Source organism: Lethenteron reissneri, chromosome 54, assembly GCF_015708825.2.
Source record: "Lethenteron reissneri isolate LAM-NWPU_2019-01 chromosome 54, ASM1570882v1, whole genome shotgun sequence".
In the NCBI taxonomy this organism is placed as follows: Eukaryota; Metazoa; Chordata; class Hyperoartia; order Petromyzontiformes; family Petromyzontidae; genus Lethenteron; species Lethenteron reissneri.
The window spans coordinates 11,498,653-11,519,752 of NC_083832.1; the positions used below are offsets into that span (position 1 = coordinate 11,498,653).

The following is a 21,100-nucleotide window of genomic DNA, read 5'->3' on the forward strand; positions in this document are numbered from 1 at the left end:
GAATTTGATGACTTGAGACTCGACTTGGACTTGCATAACAATGACTTTGTCCCACCTCTGCAAAAAACACACCCACGTGCCGATCTACAAACTGACATCCACACCCAAAGATAAAGACCCCACGTATAGCCTTCAAAGACTGTCGGGGCAAGTGCTGTTAGCGAGCACCTGTGAAGGCCTTCACGGCACACGAGGGTGTGGGTAGCCAGCACCACGCTCGGCCGCCTTTGTCTCCCGAGTGGAGATGTTTACACAACGCATTTGAGGCTGAGTCGACCTAGGCGAGGCCCAGGACCGGTTCTGATAATCGTCACTGATGGTGTTGGAGGTTGAGCGGGAATGGAACTTGCGACCCCGGGTTCATAGCGCAGCGCGCTAACCACTACACTAGCGCTCTCCACCCACAGATACACACCCTGACCCACCCACAGACACACACACTCAGACCATGACCCACCCACAGACACACCCTGACCCACCCACAGACACACACTCACACCCTGACCCACCCACAGACACACCCTGACCCACCCACAGACACACACCCTCACACCCTGACCCACCCACAGACACACAGACACACACCCTGACCCACCCACAGACACACACCCTGACCCACCCACAGATACACACACTCACACCCTGACCCACCCACAGACACACCCTGACCCACCCACAGACACACACACACACACCCTGACCCACCCACAGACACACACACAGCCTGACCCACCCACAGACACACACACTCACACACGCTGACACACAGAGACATTCAAAAAGTCCAGCCCTGCCTGTGTCTTTGCGCACACGGACCCCCACCTGGGCTGCGGGGCCATGTGTACGAGTTTGATTCCCACCGCTGGACTTCTCGTCTTCGTCACCGCCATCGCCTCCGTCCTGCTGCCCATCTCCTCCGATGCCACCCACGTGCACGTCAGCTTCGTGAGTTCATTCTGGCCAAGTTCGCGGGCCCATTCATTGCCGGAGACATCCATTCTCGAGATTCATTCACAAAGTCCAGCTCTTGTAGAGAACGGTGTGGGGTGAATCGGTTCCTAGTTAATAAATAACACAATGATCGGACTAAATATTTCATCACACGATTGATTTATTAATCTGTCTGTGGAGGGGGGAGGAGGATTTTTGATCGTTCACAATGGCCAGCTCTTCCGGAGGAATGTTCTGGGATCAATTTAATTCGCGGGGAATTCGTTCGTAAGTTAATTCGTTCATGCATTCACAATGGCCAGCTCGTGTGGAAGGGAAAACGAACCACGGCTTATTAACGCCTACAGTTAATTGGTTAATGAGTCAAACTTGTTAACAGATCGTTTCGTGTGCGTGGGCTTTGCGAGTTCGCAAAGGTTATCTCCGAATAGAGAAATGGTTTCGGGCTTATTGATACATTAATTACTAGGTTCACAATGACCACCTCGTTGAACCGAGAACGCGGGGCAATTTTAGCGCTGCGTCGTGGCAATCGTCCAGGTGTCTGAGGCTCAAACATCCGTGAGCAATTAATCAAAGAAACCATTAATGAATTCATCGCTTTGTTGTTTGCATTGTGAGTTGCTTTGTATCGGGTGCTGCAAGCGCTTGCGTAGGAGATGTAAAATGAGTTTTAAAATAGCGTGAAAATGTAATGCAGTAATAACAATTATACTATGTAACGCAATTTTTGTTCCTGGGTACTAAGTGTTATTTCGTAATTGCTTATGCCAAAAACGTATAGAAAATGGCTGTTATTCCCCTGAAACTTTGCTTTTTGTGACCTGGACAGTGATATTTTAAAATGTACCTATTTTCAATTAGAAAACGGGCAAATTTTTGTCTTTCGTTCACACAAAGGCAGAAAAAAACAACATACGAATCAAAATTAACATGTATTCATACTAAAGTAATACAAAAATGACTACAAAAGATGTATAAGTGAGTAGTTTTTCTAGATTTACGATTATACTGTAAATCACTTTCACGAATCAGCCCCCAAATGTAGTCTCCCATCATGTTCTCGTTATATTGTCCTTGGTGGTGGCGTTCAAAGTCCAGTATATCATGGTGGAAGCGCTCGCCTTGCTCCTCCGAGTACGCTCCCATGTTCTCCTTGAATTTATCAAGATGAGCATCAAGGATATGGACTTTGAGGGACATCCTATAACCCATTGTGCCGGAGTTTTTCACCAGTCTCAACCAGCTCCACATCGTTTTCGACCTTGTATTGCCCAGGAAGCCACGAACCATTGCGACAAAGCTGTCCCAAGCCGTTTTCTCCTTACTAGTGAGCTTCTTTGAGAATTCATTGCAATCCAGGATCTTCTTTATCTGTGGTCCGACGAAGACACCGGCTTTGATCTTTGCTTCAGACAGCTTAGGGAAGAAGTCTTGAAGGTACTTGAAGGCTGCCGACTCCTTATCTACAGCTCTGACAAATTGTTTCATAAGGCCCAATTTGATGTGCAGTGGTGTCATCAGCACCTTCCGGGGGTCCACCAGTGGCTCCCACTTGACATTGTTCCTCCCCACAGAGAACTCGGTCCGCTGTGGCCAGTCCCGCCTGTGGTAGTGTGCCTTGGTGTCCCTGCTGTCCCGAAGGCAAAGATAGCAGGGAAACTTGGTAAAACCGCCTTGGAGACCCATCAGGAATGCCACCATTTTGAAGTCTCCGATGACCTCCCAGCCGTACTCATCATACTTCAAGGCATCCAGCAAGGTCTTGATGCTGTTGTAATCCTTTTTGAGGTGCACCGAGTGAGCCAGGGGAAGAGATGGGAACTTGTTATCATTATGGAGCAGCACGGCTTTGAGGCTCCTGGATGAGCTGTCAACGAAGAGGCGCCACTCATTCAGGTTACAGGCGATTCCGATTGCCTCGAACAGACTGGTCACATTGTGGCAGAAACAGAGCCCATCTTGACGAGTGAAAAATATGCAAAAAGGTTGGTGACACTTCCCCTGATCTGCGACTTGCACACTTTCATCCAACAAGTTCCACTGCTTGAGCCTAGACGTCAAAAGCTCGGCATTGGACTTGGTGAGACCAAGATCTCTGATCAAGTCGTTGAGGTCTTTTTGTTTGGGGTAGTATAGGTTTCTCTCCTCATCCTTTGTAATCAATACTTTTGGGCTACCCTGTATAATAACCCTATGTGTCCTGGCTTTTGGGTCTGTTTTGTTGTTAGCAGTGCTTGTGGGCCACTGCCAAGTAACTTGGATGTAATTCCCTTAATTCGTCTGTGACAGCGAGAAAAGCGGGGAACTCGACGGCCAGACGCTTCGCCACCAGACACACATGTAAGTAAGCATCTCGTATTCAATTTCGATTGCCCTGGTCGGTCCTTAGAAGGACGGCGATCCAGGGGAGTCCCAGGGCCTATCTAGCCGGTCTTCTTTCTTCGCTGGTTTAAGCTAAACACTGAACCCCGAGCCCACCGGCTCACCGCCTTATATAGCAACTCCCCCACCAAGGGGTGGGGCCGTGGGGGATCCCAGCGCCGTTTTAACCCCCCAGGCTAAACGGTGCGGACGTGGATGTAAGCATCCTTCCGCGTGCGGGCATAACCACCCCCGGTGTGTTTGTTCGCCCTCCCGTAACACCTCTACACAATGTTTAAACGTTGCCACTTGGGGTGACAAAGGCGGCCGGGCGGGATGCTGGCCGTGGCGGCCGTTCTAGGTGCTCGCTGACGGCACTTAAGGTCACACGGTGGGGGGGAGGGGGGTCTGTTGCCCTTGGTCTCTTTTGCAGGCTGGTGAGGCTGGCGTGGAGGTGAGCGAGTACTCGGTGAGGTGCCTGGTGGAGTCTCGCTACGCGCGCACCTGGGCCCGACTCGAGGTGGTCAACGCGGGTGCGGCCCGCCGCCTCGTGCCGCTGCAGCTGCCCGTGCCGGCGTCGGCCTTCGTCTCCAACTTCAGCGTGTGAGTGGCGCGCTCGCGGGGGCCGCCGTCATCCCATCTCGTTCACAGCTCATCTCATCCATCGATCGATCGATCTTATTTTATATTTGTAGAGCGTCTTCGCTCAAGGCGCTCGATAACGATGTTTAAAAGCGGTTAACAAAAACTAGAGTGATTTAGATGGCAAGGGGCGTGGCAAGGGCCGAGGACCGAATGACCGTAACAGAGGACACGTGGGGGTCACAGAAGGGCTAATGGGGAGGGACGTGACGGAGTGGAGGGGCCAGGAGACGGAAGAGGAAGGGAATGGGCCGTGGAGAAGAGGTGAGGCTTTAAGAGAGGAACGTAAGGATGCTAAGGAGGGGGACTGCTTCATGTACATGGGAAGTTGTATTTGTTAAGCGGAGAGACCCGTGTAGCCAGTTACCCAGCTATCTTGCTAAGGGGGGATCCGTGCCGCCATGAGCACAGGACAACAACAAAAACTAATCTAAAGTTGCTCTTTCGTGTGGCGATCGCTGCTCCTTTCTCCGTCGCGACGTGGGAAGCGAAAATCAGCGGGGAAAAAACTACACAGGAGCTCGTTCGTACGTTCGCGTTTTCAGAACCTCGCCGGACGTCAATTTCTGCTTTGGCCCAAGGACCGCGAGAGATTTAACGAGGGCGAGAGAGTGAGTGTGAGAGAGAGTGAGAGAGTGTGAGAGTGAGAGAGTGAGAGAGAGTGTGAGAGAGAGGGTGAGAGAGAGAGAGTGAATGTGTGAGAGAGAGTGTGAAAGAGAGAGAGAGTGAGAGAGAGAGACGGTTGAGAGATTAACTGCGGCGTGGAAAGCTCCTGGCGGTGGCTACATGGATGGATGGTGTTGGTGGTGGTGTTGTTGTTGGTGGTGCTGGTGGTGTTGTTGGAGTCGTGGTGAACCCCTGCGTTGGGGTCACGCCTCCCCGCAGGTGCGCTGTGGTTGCCCCGGCGACGGCGCCACAAGAGGGCCCACGACTGGCACGCGGAATGTCAAAACAGCGCGCACGGGGCGGGGGTCGCATCTCAATCTCCCTCCTCTCTCTCGTCTATCCGTTATTTATTTATTTATTACTTCCACCATGACCCCCCCTCACCCCATTATTTTGGAAAGCCCAAGACGGACGGGTTTTTAAAAGCGACACGATTTATCGTTTCAAATTCTGTTGGGGGCCAATTTTGCTTTCAGAGAGAGGAAAAAAATGGTAAAAATTCTTAAACGCTGTTCGCCGTTCAGAGAGCCCTTCTCCCCATGTGATGGGCATTTTGAAGCAAAGCGTCTCAAAACAAGGAGTGCTAAAAGCCGTGTAACGAGCAGTTTGGCCCGGATGCGTTACGTGGATTGATGGCGCTGTCGAACATACAGAAGAAGAAAAACAACCCCAGAGACTTTCCTTTCTTGTTCAGGACGATTGTTATTTTATTCTCAAATCAATCGTTTTTTTTTTGGCGTGGGAAACAGGGAGAAAAAATGTCAGGGAGATGGTCCTCGGATTAAGAAATTTAAGTAAAAAGCACGGGGCTCCCAGGTAGCTCAAGCAGCCCCGCATTCATTGCGAACAAAAACGAATTAGTGTCTTAAATGTAGATCCTAATGCACATAACAGGTTGATTAAAATGTGAAACATACAATCCCCATCTGATCTGCATCCTGTTCTCTCACCGACCCTTTGTCTCTTGTCTGCATCTCATCTCACCGTTCTGTCGCGTGCGTGGATCTCTCCCCTGGTCACACGACTGCGTCACCTTCGTGCAGATGTCTCTCTCCTCTCACGACTGGGCTCTTGCCTCAACCTCGCCTCAATCTCTGTCTCTCGTCGATATCTCTTCTGCCATCGCACTCGGCATTGGGGGGTTGGGGGGCAATGAGCTAGGCGCCACCGCAGCTCGTAAAAAAATTTGTCGAAAAGAATGATTGGGGCTCTGCGTTGCTGTGAGGGTAGAAACACTGACCTCTCCCTGCATTGGGTTAAAAGTCAGGGCCAGATTTGGGATTCGTGAGGGGCGGTGGGTTCGCGTGGGCGGGGGGGGGGAGTTAGGGCGGGGGGGGAAGCCGGTGGGGGGGGAGGCAGAGGTCTACTCTGCCTGGTGGCCCGCGGGGTAAGTCTACCTTCATCCGCCTCTCTTGAGGCTTCCAAGGACATCGCGCAGCATCCCCGTGACCCCTCGTGGCTGATTGAGCTCGTGCCGAGTGCTGCTTGACTTTTGACCCGTCGTGACGTCACAACGACCCCCACGGCAGCTCTCCTTGGCTGGGAATGTCGCCGAATCTTACCGCGTGCCAAAACCGCTGTCTTAAATCGCGGGCGTCGAGCTCATTTGCGATTCGCAATAGATTGTTGTGGTCCGACCGTCGCGTAAGTAAAATTGTTGCGTCGTTAAACCCTCCTCCACCCGACACGGCCAATCTATAAAGTTGCCACTGTGGTGACCAAACGTGGCCAATTCCTTACCGCTGCGGCAGCAGCGCCGGTGTTGCTGGAGAACGATCGACACGTGCACAGCGTGACTCTATTGGGTACGGACGCTTCACCGGTCGTTCCAGGCAGCAGCATCATACAGGCGGCGTCAGAGGCAGGTTCCAGAAATCTGGAGCAGATACATGCAGTGGTCTTCAGTTTCAAGTCGATTATGTTTAACAAGCTGAGAACTCAGTGGGCCAGGATGAGGCCCGTTTGCAAGAGCGAGTGACCTGACACACGTGCACAGAGGGGCACAGTCGGGCAGGTGAACATTCGCGGCCGAGGGTTGGGTGTCTGTCAGCCATCACTCGTCACGGGGATCGAGAGAGATTTGGTGGGAGGAGGAGGAGGTGGTTACTGTCGCCGTTCCACCTGAGACCTGGAGACGGCGAAACAAACACGGGCAGCGCGCGGCGGATCAAGCGGCGGCGGCAAGAAAGGAGACGGAGGGGAGGAGAGAATTTGACGCCCGACAATTCCTCGACTCGGGCTGCCGGACGCGTTGATCTTGCGCGCGTTTGTCATCGTCTCGCGTCTGCGTTTGTCATCGGTCTCTTTGTTACTGTCTCTCCCTCGCACCTGTGGACAAAATCCTCCACGGTGCAGCCGTGTGACGTAAGTCTCTCTCCGTCGTCTTCCCACGCGGCCTTCTGCTGCTCCTGCTGCCCGCCAGCGAAGTCAACACGTGGAGAGAGGAACCGTCAGAGCTGCTGTCGTCACGCACAACGAAGCTTTGTTATCGTGGTGTAGCTGCGACTACCGGTGTGTGTGTGTCTGCGTGTCCTTGCGAGTGTGTGCGCAGCGGTAGTGTCGTGGTTAGTGCGCCGTGCTACGAACCTGGCCACCCAAGTTCGATTCCCGCTCATGGCCACCAACACTGGACATTTGTGAAAAAGAGCTTCATAGCTCATCGGATTTCTCCAGACTAAATAAAGAATCTGATCTTCTGATCTGATCTGAACACTAGTGACGATTATCCGAGCCGGACCTGGGCCTCCCCTGGGTCGACTCAGCCTTTAAAGAATGAGTACCTGGTGCGGGATGTAAACATCAGCACTGAGGAGACAAAGGCAGCTGGGCGTGGTGCTGGCCACACCGCTCCCTCGTCTGCCTTGTGAGCGGCTTCAACACTAACAAGACTTGTCCCAACAGTCTAATTCTTAATGGGAATCTGTGTGCGTGTGAGTGTGTGTGTGCAGGGTTGTAGGTAACAAGACCTATGTCAGCAGGGTACGGGAGAGGGCACAGCAGAAGGCCGCTGTACACAAACACAGCTACAATGATACCGGGTGAGCACAGATTCCAACAATAGCAGTCCACACACACACACGACAAAGATCCTCCGTATAGCCTTAACATACTTTTGGGGCAAGTGCTGTTTGCGAGCAGCTATAAAGGTCGGCACGGCACACGAGGTTCCTCATTTGAGGCTGAGTTGACCTAGGGGAGGCCCAGGACTGGTTCACGATCACAACCTTAACTACAGCCCAACCCCTAATCCCAGCCATAACACCAAATGAAACCCCAATTCCAAACCCTACCCAACTCCAACCCGAGTTTTGCACATTAACCCTATACTCTCAATCAAAATCAAAACCACAACCCCAACCAACCTCTAAGCCCAGCCATAGACGACGCCAATCCTAACTCTACAAATAACTAATCCCAAGCTGAACCCAACCCGAGCCTTAATCCCAACCCTAACAGTAACACCAACCGTGACCCGACCATAACCCCAATGTTAACCAACCCTAACCCCTCTGCCCCCCTCCGCCGTGCCCACTCTCCGGCGCGACCCCCCGCCCCTCCACCCGCGCGTGACCCCGCGTGACCCCGCGTGACCCCCGCAAGTCCGCGTGGCTGGCACGTGCTGCGCGCCTCGGTGCCCGTGCCGGCCGGGGCCCGTGCCGTGCTGGCAATCACCCACGAGGCGCTGCTGCAGCGGCGGCTGGGCCGCTACGAGGTGGCGCTGAGCATGCGGCCGGGCGTCGCGGCGCGCTCCCTGCGCCTCCACGTGGAGCTGGCGGAGAGCGCCGGGATCTCGGAGCTCACGGTGCTGCCGCTGAGGCCGGCCGCGGGGCAGACAACGGCGGCGCGTCGGCACGGCAAGTGTCACAGCCGGGCATCTGTTTTTGTTACGCGCTTTTATTTAACTCACTCTGTCTGTTGTTGTTGTTGCCGTTGTTGTTGTATCCTCAAATCTTGTAACTTAATTTTAACCCACTTCCCAATGTGGTATCGACTGCAAACTTGGTATACTTATGTCATACTGATGACAATACTATATTCTATCATAAAAAAAAGTAACATTATTTTTTACATGTTATGTTTCGGCTTGGGTCTAATTATCCACGGTCAACTGACGTTTGCTGTAATTGGGCACGTGTTAATTTTTTTTTATATTACTTATTTGTCTTTGAATTACGCTGACGGCGTTCGTGACTTTGCCTCCGACGTTTAAAGCTAGTAAATACGTGTTTTGTTTGTTTGAAGAAAGGAGTGATTTATGGTTGACGGATTTGCCTTGATGACCACGTAAAAAAACATTGCAACATGTAATCCAAAATCAGAATATGTGTTGTGGATGTATCCAAAGAGCTATGAAGCTCTTTTTCACAACAGATGTCCAGTAGTCCATACCATTCGCCTGAGGCTCCTCATCACCTGGCTGCCCAGGCTCACCCCTGCCTGGCTTCTGCCATCTGTCTTGAGTGGGCCCAGTCCGGGGGTATTCGGTCACATTCCCGGGACAAATGCAGAGACCCCCCAAACGAATGACACTGAGACGGCACCGTCGCCGTCGATGTTGACATTCACCGAGTGACGGCTCTCGCCTCGGTGAACGTCGCCGTTTGTAATCGCGGCGCCACATTTGTGACGACGGCTCTGACCTCGACCTTCTCGACCTCCTCGACCTCGACGTGTGTGACGCGGCAGACACGGGGCAGGCCCCCGAGGGCACGGCAGTGGAGCGCTCGGCGACCCGGGCGCGGGTCCGCTACGAGCCCACGGTCCAGCAGCGGAGCGGGCTCTCGGCAGCCGAGCGGCTGGGCGAGTTCGTCGTGTGGTACGACGTCTCGCGACACCTCGGCGTGGGGGACATACAGGTGACGGCGCTCACTCGCTCGCACGCGCTCGCACGGCGATTTACAACAGAGGTTGAGAAAAGTGAAGCCGTTAGCGACGTCCCATCCGTCCGTCCCGTAACGGGGACCAGGGCACGTTGACTTCCCCCGTCAAGATGATCCGATAGGAATAAAAACTCCCCTGTGAAGTTGCGTTGCCATTGGGGACTCGCTCTTAGGAAAACCGGACTCATCGATCAAAGCATTGCCTACATGCTTTCTTTTGGAGATTCCGTGCTGCTAATTCGCTATTCCGTGCTGCTAATAAGTTATTACGTGCTGCTGATTGAATACTTCCGAATATTTAGTTTTGTTAGTAAACTGTGGCTGAGAATCCAAACTCAGGTCGTAGAATAATAATGCTAAACCACTGCACCACCGCTCCCCACGATGTAGAAAAGATCCCCCGTATAGCCTGAACAGACTGTCGGTGCAAGTGCTGTTAGCGAGCACCTACGAAGGCCGGCACGGCACACGAGGGGGCGGGTGGCCAGCACCACGCTCAACCACCTTTGTCTCCCCAGTGGCAACGTTCACACATCGCACCCTGTACTCGTTTGAGGCTGAGCCTACCTATGGGAGGTCCAGGACCGGTGCAGATTATCGTGACCGGTGTTGGCCGCGAGCGGCCGTTCGTAGCGCAGCGCAGCGCTAACCGCTGCGCCACCGCTCCCCACGCACGCACGCACGTGCGCTCTCGGTGTGTATACGCTACACGCGCGCTCTCGGTGTGTATACGCTACACGCGCGCGTGACCTCTTATACCCTGGGCGAGTAATTTACTCCCAATTTTCCTCGCAGGTTAAAATTCCTCGTGAAGAGCACGGCTTAGAGTCCCGAACAGGTTGGGCGCAGCACGCACAGTGACTTGGGCCTACAGCTCCCCTCCCCCCGCCGCCAAGTCGACGTTTCTTTTTGTCCTGTCAAACATTTAGGGGTTTTTTTTCCCAACCTCCCCCCCATTTCTGTTAATTTCCACGGCCGTTGTCGCTCTCAGCAGCCTCCTCCTCCAGCCCGGCAGCCGTAATCCGCGCCCGGGGCGAGGACCGCCCCCTGTCTCCATCTCACTCGGAGCGCTGCAGAGACGAGGGCCCGGCCGAGTGACGGACAGAGAAGCAGTGTCTCGACGCTTTATTGAAACTGCTGCTTCAGCAACTGCTGCTGTCTTGAGGATTACTTTTTTTTGCCGAGGAGCGAATTTTCTGGATTATGTCTGTTTCAACAACAAAAATAGAAATGTATGTGTGTGTATATAATCATGTTGGGAGCGGTGGCACAGTGGTTAGCGCGCTGCGCCATGAAGCCAACAGCGACCCGAGGTCGATTCCCGGTCAAGGCCACCACCACCAACTCCAGTGACGATCATCTCAACCGGTCCTGGGTCTTGCCTAGGTCGACTCAGCCTCAAATGCATACCCGGTGCGATGTAGAAACGTCACCACTGGGGAGACAAAGGCGACCGGGCGAGCGTAGTGCTGGCCACCCACCCCCTCGTGTGCCGTGGCGGTACCAGCACTTGCCCCGAGAGTCTGTTCAGGCTATACGGGGGATCTTTGTTTATATATATTTTAGGGGTGGCCAACTTGTGAAAGACCCATGAGTTCTGCACAGAGCCACGTGTGTGTATATAGACGAGTATATATTGGCAGTTTCGGCACAGTACGGAAGACATTCATTATTCTCTGCTACTGTGATATCGCGTTCTGCGTTCTGCTCCTTCGATAGAGCCGCACGTGGTGGTGGATTAAAGAGCCGCATTGCAGCTCGGGAGACGCCAGTTGGCCACCGATGATATGTACAGCAATCACAGTGTCCGTGAGCCCGCGGGGAAGTGCTGGAGGTGGGGGATGGAGTTCATCGTCTGATGGAGTTGCTCTCTGCGAGTCCGTGCGGTCGCGCAGCGTTACAAGTCGATATTTTATTTTAACAATTTATTCGCGTGGGAGTATTGCGCGATATTGTTGCCATCCTTGGTCCTTGACGCTTGTTTACTCATCGACAATATGGGCCACGGCCTTTGGTTGATCCTTAGCCATCATGGCTGTGGCAGAGATATACACAGGTGATCATTAAAACAGGCATTAGGGCTAACGCATTGCTACACGCGTGCCATATATGTGCGCGACTGTGAGAGCACGTGTCCCCTGTCTCCGCCCTGCCCCCCACAGGTGCGTGACGGTTACTTTGTGCACTACTTTGCGCCCACGGACCTGCCGGCCGTGCCCAAGGACGTGGTGTTTGTCATCGACACCAGCGGCTCCATGATCGGCACCAAGATCGGGCAGGTAGCGTGGCGGGGGTGGGGGTGGAGGGGGAGTGGCACGGGAGGGGACGCGAAGGGTGGGGGTCGGTGTGTACTTGTGTGTTTGTGTCAACCCATGGTCGATTCAGCCTCAGAGTACCTGGTGTCAGAGCCGCCCAGGGCCCCGCGCTTTGGGGGGCGCGTCCACGTCACGGTGTCAGATGTAATACGTCCGGTTTAGTTTGAAGGCGTGGGGGGGGGGGGCACACACAGTGGGGTTTTCCCCGCACACCCCCCTATGGATGGCCGTGCCAGGTGTGGTGGGTAAACATTGCCACTGGGGAGACAAAGGCGGCCGGGACGTGGTGCTGGCCGCCCTCGTGTGCCGCGCTACGAACACGGCAGAGACCCGAGTTCGAGTCCCGCTCACGGCCACCACCACCACCAGCGGTGACGAGAGTCTCAACCGGTCCTGGGCCTCTCCTAGGTCGACTCGGCGGAGAGGTTTGCATCATCAGGCATGGGTGGTGGAGGCGCCACCCATGTTATAGTAGTGGGGGGGGGGGGAGCACCCCAATACTATACCAACCACGAGCCTTCCCCTCCCCATTCAACTTTATTTTATCACTACGTTAGTTTACCCCGGCAAGCCTCACCGATGTGAGTAATCACCATCAAGTAATTTGCGAGTAAATGTTCCAGCATTGGTTTAATCTGGTTCTAACGTCATGATGATATCATTATTCATTTATTCATCCAGGACACCCACACCGAGTCGTGGGACTCGAGATGAGGTTTTTATTTTAAGAAGTTTCCACCAACAAACGACGAGTGTGCACACGGGTCGAGATTAAACCAGAGCACCCGAAGACAACCCACGCGTTGGGCGAGGGGGCAACGCTCTATCCCCCGCACGGACGGAAGCAGATGGCGATGAATCCACTTGTTGTACAGCCTTCTCCTGGCACCTCCTCGGCGCCCACCCACGAGACGGGAGTTTCACAACATCTGTGCGTGAACCACCAACCCTTGCTGCTGCCTCCACAGCGCAGGATCACTACAGGCACCACGTGGTGCGGCGTAGCGACCACCACCGCACTGACGGTGACCGCACCGATCCATTCCGTCCGCCCCTTAGACCAAGGACGCCATGCAGACGATCCTGAAGGAGCTGCGCACGGGCGATCGTTTTAACGTGGTCACCTTCTCGGAGAGGGTGCGGGTGTGGAGGCCGGGCCGCATGGTGGAAGTGACGCGCGACGCCGTGCGTGACGCTCGCAAGTACATCTACCTCGCCTCGCCCGCGGGAGGTACGTCTCACCCGACACCGCTCCGCTGCTGGATGGAGCGCGCCACGATGGCTAGGAGATGTTAACTACCTCGCCTGGTATGCAGGAGGTCATGGGGTCGATCCCGACTCTGATGCCTGCTGTATGTATATCTGGAGTTTGCAAGTTCTGCCCGTGTTTGCGTTGATTTTTCTCCGGGTCCTTCCGTTTTGTTCCCTCCACATTTAGAATCAACGTGCGCTTCGAGTATTTGGTTACAGCTATAAATGTCCAAGTGATGATGAGCCACTTCGTTGAGGTATCATTTGCGGCCAGGTCACTTCTGAAAAAGAGCTACATAGCTCAGTGGACCTTACCTGGTAAAATAAAAACATTTGTTTCATATTGTTCTAGTTTAGGCGCCTCCTCTAAGCCATCGCCACAGATTAGAGGAGAGCTCCACGGTACGCATGAGCGTACTGAGGACAAATCTGCATTCAACGGGTGACCGAGCGTTCAGTCGTCAGGCGCCTCGCTTGTGGAACGTCTTGCCCCGGTCCATTAGGGACGCATTTATTTCCCCTTGCATATCCGTCTGTGTTAAGAGTGGTTTTCCTTAAAACGTTGATCTTAAGGGTTTTTAGTGGGATTGCATGGTAAAGCGCTGTGAGGCCTCGTGTGAATGGCGCTACCCTAAACTGAGTTCTACTTTCTGTCCACTTGCGGTCCCCGCACGCACGCCGCCGCCGTCATCGCGGTCACCATCGCTGTCGGCCAGGACCTATCCACTGCTGCCGCGTGTCTCTCTCCCCTCTCTCTCTCTCTCTCCGTCGTCCCTCACAGGCACGAACATCAACGCCGCGCTGCTGACCGGCGCCAGGCTCCTGGCACGCCCCGCGGCGCCGGCGGACGACCGCGTGTCGCTGCTGGTGTTCCTGACGGACGGGCAGCCGACGGCCGGCGACACGGACCGCGTGGCCATCGTGACGCAGGCGCGCGCCGCCGCCGCCCAGGGACGCTTCTGCATCTTCAGCCTGGGCTTCGGCGCCGACGCCGACTTCGCGCTGCTAGACGCGCTGGCGGCCGGCAGCTGCGGGGTGGCGCGGCGCGTCTACGACGGCGCCGACGCCAGCGCGCAGCTCAAGGGTGAGCGTCGCGGGGTTTGGTGGGGGGTCAAGGAGCGCGTGGGTGAGTGGGGGGTCAAGGAGCGCGTGGGTGAGTGGGGGGTCAAGGAGCGCGTGGGTGAGTGTGGCCCGCACGGGGGGGTGGGGGGGGGCAAACGGGCACGACACGGCCTGGAGAAGAGATGGACTGATGCAGCTACAGGAGGATGTGGAGGTGTGTCGATTTTGGCGACGACCGCGATACCAGCGTTGTAAAGATCGGCCGCTGTGGAGGAGGTTCATGAACGGGCGCTACTGGGCAGTCGGAGGCAGTCGCCCCTCGATAACAGCGGGGACGCGAAGCTCGCAACAACGAGCGGAGCGCCGGGCGGAAAAACCCCGCAGCGAATTGGCATGGTAGGGGGCACCAAGTGGTGCATCTGCAAGTCAGTCAACCCATGGCACCTGGGTCTGTCCCGTGACCTCCTGCCAGCAGAGAGCCTTTGACACTTGACGTGTGAGTCGGTGTGAGTACGGGAGCGAGCGGGAGTGGATTCGGACTCGCGGACACGACGGCCTCAGATCAGGGTCTGTCCAGGTCGACCACCGAGTAGTGGCAGATTAAGCGAGTGCGGGACCTGTAGCATATGTTATAAAGGGGCCTTAAATAAATAAAAAAACACGTAAATATTAAAACACATCGCTAATCTTTAACACCCAGTCGTTCATAAAAGTTGAAGGCAGTATAGTACTATAGTAATAGAACAAGTGCAGAATCACTGCACCGGAATTGATAGCTTGAAAGCATTTAGCGCGGGGCTTTGAAAGTGTGGGGCCCGTAGCAACATGTGTAGCTACGACACGAGTAGTAGCTACAAGTGTAGCTACTTTTGCTACTACGATAATCCGGCACTGTCACCCAGAAAACATCTCTGCGCCCGGCACACCACATCCATGAATACCTCTCCCTACGGCTGCGGCGACTGCTACTGCAGCCTAGCAGCAGCCTGCAACGCACTCGGCGAGGAGATGCGGCGCCGAGCTCAGACGTATCACCGAACGCGACTCCCCTCACCGCCACCTCCGCCACCTGCGCCAGGCTTCTACGACGAGATCGGCACGCCGGTGCTGACGGACGTGCGGGTGGCGTACCCCGACGGCGGCGTGCGGGACCTCACCCAGAGCGTCTTCGCCAACTACTTCAACGGCTCCGAGCTGGTGGTGGCCGGCCGGCTGGCGGGGAACAGGAGCGGCGGTGGCGCTGCGCCGTTTTCCGGCGACGCGCTCAGGGTGCAGGTGTCGGCGCGGGCCGCGGGGAACCGGCTCCGCGTGGAGGGCGACGTCGCGCTGCAGGTGCTCAGGGTGGTGCGGGGTGGAGAGCGGCGAGCGGTGGTCTCGGTGGGGCGGGCGTGATGAGCCGGGAGCGCGCGGGCGGCCGGGCCCCTCTCCGATTTGTCCTTTGGCGGAGCCGTGCGGTGCAGCCGCGGACAACTTACCGTGGCCGGGCCGATGCCACCGGTTCGTTGAGCGGTGGATGGTGAGGCACGTTGAGCTAAAACGACTCCGTTGGACGGACGGCCACAGGCCTGAGACCGTCGGCAGCTGCAGCAGTTGCAGGACATGGGAGTTACGCAGAGTGACTGTAGGGATACACAGAGTTCCATAGAGATCCGCAGAGGTACATAGAGATTCACAGACTCAGGCTTCATTATCTCAGCTGGCAAGGCCCGTTGAGGCAAGCGGCTCTGTTACCACGGCGACCACAGCCCAGGACCTTCGTCGGCAGTGGCGGCAGTCACAGGACGTCGCAGCGTGGGAGTGTGCACACTAACGATGCGCACGTCGCATATTCAGTCTTCATCTCATGACTTCACTACGACATCACACGTGGAATAACATTTTAAAAGAGGCCAAAGAGTAAAAATAACTCGATTGTTTTTCTTTCTCCCAATCGGATCCCGATTGTCGTCGGATGAATTCGGGGCACTCACGGCACAGTCGTGTTAGAGAGCGGCCCACGGAAGCGGGTGTCACGGAACCACTTCTGAAACCCCTTAAATGAGCTCTGTTTCCCCGCAGTAGTGGGCAACACTTTCCTACTCGCTGTGCCACCCGGCCACCCACCACAAAATAAATATCTCTCGCCTACTCCGAGAGGCCGCAGTTCATCGGGCGAACCTCGCCCGATTCCCATCGCCGTATCTTCCTTGCCGCAGAAACCTTCAGCGCCGGGCGGCACCGGCACCGGCCACGGCAACGGGACGGAGGAGGAGGAGGCGCGCGAGCCTCTGACTCCTCGCCTCTGGGCCTTCCTCACCATCAAGGAGCTGCTGAAGACGCGGCTGAGGGACCCGCTGCGTGGCAACGGCTCCACGGCGGGCACGGGCGGGGCGGCCGCGCCGCCACGGTCGCCGCTCGACGCTACCCAGCGAGCGATGGACCTCTCGCTCCAGCACCACTTCCTCACGCCCGTGACCTCGCTCGTGATGGAGGAGGAGGACGAGGGGCAGGAGGAGGAGCAGGAGGAGGCTGACGAGGGGGAGGAGGAGGAGGCTGACGAGGCAGGTGCTGGGGAGGAGAGGACCCGGGATGGCAACGGGCAGAATAAAGTTGAGGAGGAAGATGAAGAGGAGGCGGAGGAGGAGGGACCGGAGGATGTTGGAGGGCTGGACGGGACGCAGTTCGGTAGGGGGGTGGAGAGGGACGCGTCGCACGACTTGGTGTGGCTCGGTGTGGGGCGTTTGGCTGCTATAAATGTCCACGTGATAAGCCACTTCATTAGGCTATCGTCTGTGGCCAGGCTGTGTCTCTGAAAGAGTCTCATAGCTCAGTGGGCCTTACCTAGTTTATGGCAGATGTTTGCGGTTTGAGCACAGTAGCCTCCCTAGTTAATACCACGGGTGTGTTAACCATAATTGCTGCGTACCGTCTGCTGCACAGGGGGCGTTCAAAATGAAAGAGTAGTCGGCCAGTGTGTGCCGGCGTCACTGCCCAACTTCTTGCAAAGTACTTAGTCGGGGAGCCACACGGCAACATCGCCCCGCCCCCCACCCTACGGCAGACTAGCGCCCACTTGGGAGGCCGCTGCTGCCTTCACCGTGTGCTGCACAGAGACCGCTGCCACGGGGGGGTCCCCTGCTTTGAGGTCGGACCGCACGGAAGGCTCAATGATGAATGAGCGTGGTGGTGATGATGGTGGTGGCGGCGGTGGTGGCGGACTGGTTGACCTGTGTCGTTGGCAGCGCTGCCGGCGGCGTACCTCGCCACCGAGGAGGAGGAGGCGGCGGCGGCAGCGGAGAGCGGTGCGCGAGCGGGCGCCAAGCCGGCTAAGTTGTCGGGTACGCGACGACGCGGCGACCGCAACCACCAGTGGGGGGCTGGCTGGGATTGGGTGCAGGCGGAGGGATGGGAGAAGTTTGGCTGTCCGCGTGCGTGTGTGTATCTTTGTGTGTGTGCATGCGCGTGTGTGCGTACTTGTGTGCGTGCGTACTTGTGTCTGTGCTTGTGTCTGTGCTCGTGTGCGTGCGGTGAAGCTGACGGGGACCCGCACTTCGTGGTGGAGCTGCCACGTAGCGGCCTCACCGTGTGCTTCAACATCGACGGAGAGCCGGGCCACGTGCTGCGTCTGGTGGACGACCACGGCCACTCCGGTATCCACTCCACGCACGCCCCTCCGCTCTGTCGCTCTGCCGGCCATTCAGGTCGTCTGTCTGCCACTCTGTCTTGTCTTTTGGACTGTCTACTGGTCGGTCAGGCTGTGTGCCTTTTGATTCGTCTTTTGGTCAGTCATTGTGTCTATCTGCCGAATTGTCGGTTTGTCTCTCTACTCGTGCGATTGTATTCAATGCACTTTCGTGGGAACATCAATCCATTTCCATCAGCCACCTTCCGTTTGAGAAAAAAGATCAAATGTCAACTGCTCTTTTGCGAAATTGTGACCGAATTTTGACCGTAGCTCCCCGCACGCGGCGCGCATCTCTCCACCCGATCCACCCACCCCTCCCTCCCCCACCGGCCCAGGCGTGACGGTGAACGGGCAGCTCGTGGGCTCTCCGGCTCCGCCGGGCTCCCGCAAGCGACGCCGCACGTACTTCGGCACCGTGGCGCTGGTGTCGGAGCACCCGCGCCGGGCCTACGTGCTGGTGACGCCGACGCGCGTCGTGCTGGATGGCGCCGAGCGGCTGGTGCTGCCCTGCGACCGCAGCGCCAGCGCGCGGCGGGACGGGCTCGCGGTCGCCGTGGCGGCAGGCACCAGCGTGACGGTGACGCTCCTCGGTGAGGACGGCGTCGTTCTCGATGCTGCTGCCAGTGCTGCTGCAGGTGCTGCTGCTGCTGCTAATGGTGGTGGTGGTGCTACTAGTGGTGCTGCTGCTGCTGGTGGTGGTGCTACTAGTGGTGCTGCTGCTAATGGTGGTGCTGCAGGTGGTGCTGCTGCTGCTAATGGTGGTGCTACTAGTGGTGCTAGTGCTACTGCTGATGCTAATGGTGGTGCTGCAGGTGCTGCTGCTGATGCTAATGGTGATGTTGCTGGAGCTGCTGCTGTTACTTCCGGGCATTACGAATCAGACGGTTCCGGCCACACACCCTGCTTGTCCCTGACTAATCTTGGCAGCAAGCTGCTGCCACTCTTCGCCCCCACCGTGCCCAGGCGGGCGGGGGGGGGGTTCCGTGCGTGACTTTTCCAAATGTGCCGCAGGTAACATCACGTTCGTCATTCAGCTGCACCTCTACAAGCGTCCGGAGTCCTTCCAGAGGGACCACCTGGGTGTCTACATCCTCTCTGGGGGGTCGCTATCGCCCCACACGCATGGCCTGCTGGGTAGGTCACCTCGGGGTTACGGAGTTGCCGGGGGTCAGCCGCTCTGCGTGTCTCGGAGCGAGGAACGAACCGTCGTTACCGCACGCCGCTCGCTTCTTCTTGCGCGTGATTGGACGGTGAAAAAGGGGGGCAAAGGCGCAGCCCTGAAATTTCTCGCTCATGCTACTGCCGGCAGAAGGGCCCTGCACTCGAGGCAGCGCGAGAGAGCGCTCTCTCAGACGGCGTCTGGCCCACTCTCGCCGGAGGTCTTGGAAGAGCTGGGAGTTACCCACACTTTACCCCGCCGCATCGCGGTCTGCCGATCGCCCAACTGTGGTGGTGGATCGGTTTACACTGCTGGGGAGACCGAGGTGGTGCGAGGGTGGTGGGTGGGGTGGTATTCCAGAAACTTACCACCGCTCTTTTAACTGCCATGCCGGGAGATCTAACTTCTTGCCTTGAGACAAATCTCAACTGAAAATCACTGTTTGTGCACGACACTGCACTCATCCGCCCGTACCTCTGTCCCCAGCGGGTCTGTTATGTGATGTCACGCTGTCGATTTGACCTTTTTTTTATGTCTGCGTTGGGTGTCGGGCAGGACAATTCCTCCACGCTCGCGCCACCGTGGTGGTGGCGGAGACCCCGGCACCGGCTGCAGCTACGGTGGTGGCGGGGGCCACCACAACAGTGGCCGGCACCGGCAATCGGGATGAAACAGAAGAGGAGGGAGAGACGGAAGAGGAGGACCGGGAAGAACGCGCGGGAGCCACGGCTACGGCGCCGGGACTCTCGGCGACCGCCACGCCGGCGGTCCCGGCCGACGGCGCGGCGTCGCCGGCGACGCTGAACATCGGCGGCCGGCGCCTGCCGGTGACGGCGAGGGTCCGCCGGACGCACGGCAGCGGCGGGCCGCACGACGTGGCCTGCTGGTTCGCGCGGAGCAACGCGCGCGGCCTCGTCCAGGGCTGCTACGCCGACTACGTGGCCTGCGACCTCTACGACTTCCGCTCCGGCGGCGGCGGTGATTGTGGTGAAAGTTACGGTGAAGATTACAACGAAGACGACGGGAATTTTGCCTGATGTAGGTTCTTTTAAATCTAGATTGAAAACTCATTTCTTGAGAACTGCCTTTTCTGTTTAGTTTTGTTATCCATCCAATTAGTATCGGTTTTATGTACGTATGTTGAACTGCTTTCCCACGATATGTAGCCAACTGTGCTAATCGGAGGTTGGCTAATGTCCAGGGGTTGGGTGTGTCTCTTCAGAGGAGTTCATGACGGCCATGTTAAAGCACCGAGCCAGCATTGCTGAAGTCCTGGGTTCAAGCCCAGGGCCTGGATTTCCAATACGAAGCAGGTGTTTATTTTTATTGTTTGTCAAATGGCTATATGAATGAACATTGGTTAAATTAGGTAAAGGTTCAGCCCTGCAATCGGTTGCTCGTGCCACTGCTGGCGGAAGGGTCCTCTCCACTAGAGGGCGCTACACACAGCCCCACGAGAGGGAATTTTTCACCGATTATTCCACGTAGGCCAATACATCTCGGAGAGGGGTGTGAGTTACCCACACTTTGCCCCACCACGACGCGACCTGCCGATCGACCGACTGGTCAAAACATACCCGTGCGAAAACAGTGGGGGTGGAATGTGTTTTTGTTTGGAGATGAATGTAGATTTTGGTGCTCGTGTGAGATTTCAATTCTATATTTGTAATGTTGTGGGTTGTTTTGTATTCTTTGCAAGGGACTATAAATGAATGTTACAAATACTCCGTGTTTACGTCTCTTTCTCACGCGCGCGCGCTCCTCCGTGGTCAATGTGTCGTTCGACACCAGCGTAGGCTCCTCGCAGCTCGCTCAGCGAACGTCACTTCGCCAACTGGAGCTGAAGTCCACGAGCCGCCCCTGGGGCTCCTTGGAGCCACCCCGGGGCTCCTGTGAGCCGCCCCCGGGGCTCCTTGGAGCTTCCCTGGGGGCTCCTTGGAGCTGCCCTGGGGGCTCCTTGGAGCCACCCCGGGGCTCCTGTGAGCCGCCCCCGAGGCTCCTGTGAGCCGCCCCCGGGGCTCCTTGGAGCTGCCCTGGGGGGTTGGGGTTTTGTGATGGGACCCTTGGAAACTCTAAAAAAAGCCTTTGAAAACACTCTCGTGGTGATGTCAGATTTTCCACCTTCTTAGCCAAATGAAAGCCAGGC

At 56.4% G+C, this 21,100-nt stretch overlaps 1 protein-coding gene across 1 annotated transcript; it reads left to right on the forward strand.

The window, feature by feature from the left end:
* The first annotated feature begins 629 nt into the window (after positions 1-629).
* On the forward strand, positions 630-20,651 carry ITIH5 (inter-alpha-trypsin inhibitor heavy chain 5). Its single transcript, XM_061574064.1, has 16 exons — positions 630-945; positions 3,244-3,294; positions 3,749-3,918; positions 7,572-7,661; positions 8,224-8,477; positions 9,310-9,479; positions 11,666-11,782; positions 12,878-13,049; positions 13,851-14,153; positions 15,210-15,463; positions 16,327-16,795; positions 17,353-17,448; positions 17,644-17,760; positions 18,131-18,385; positions 18,807-18,929; positions 19,510-20,651. The coding sequence occupies exons 1-16, from the start codon at positions 838-840 to the stop codon at positions 19,989-19,991; spliced, it is 3,231 nt and encodes a 1,076-aa protein (XP_061430048.1). The 5' UTR covers positions 630-837; the 3' UTR covers positions 19,992-20,651.
* The last annotated feature ends 449 nt before the right edge of the window (positions 20,652-21,100 follow it).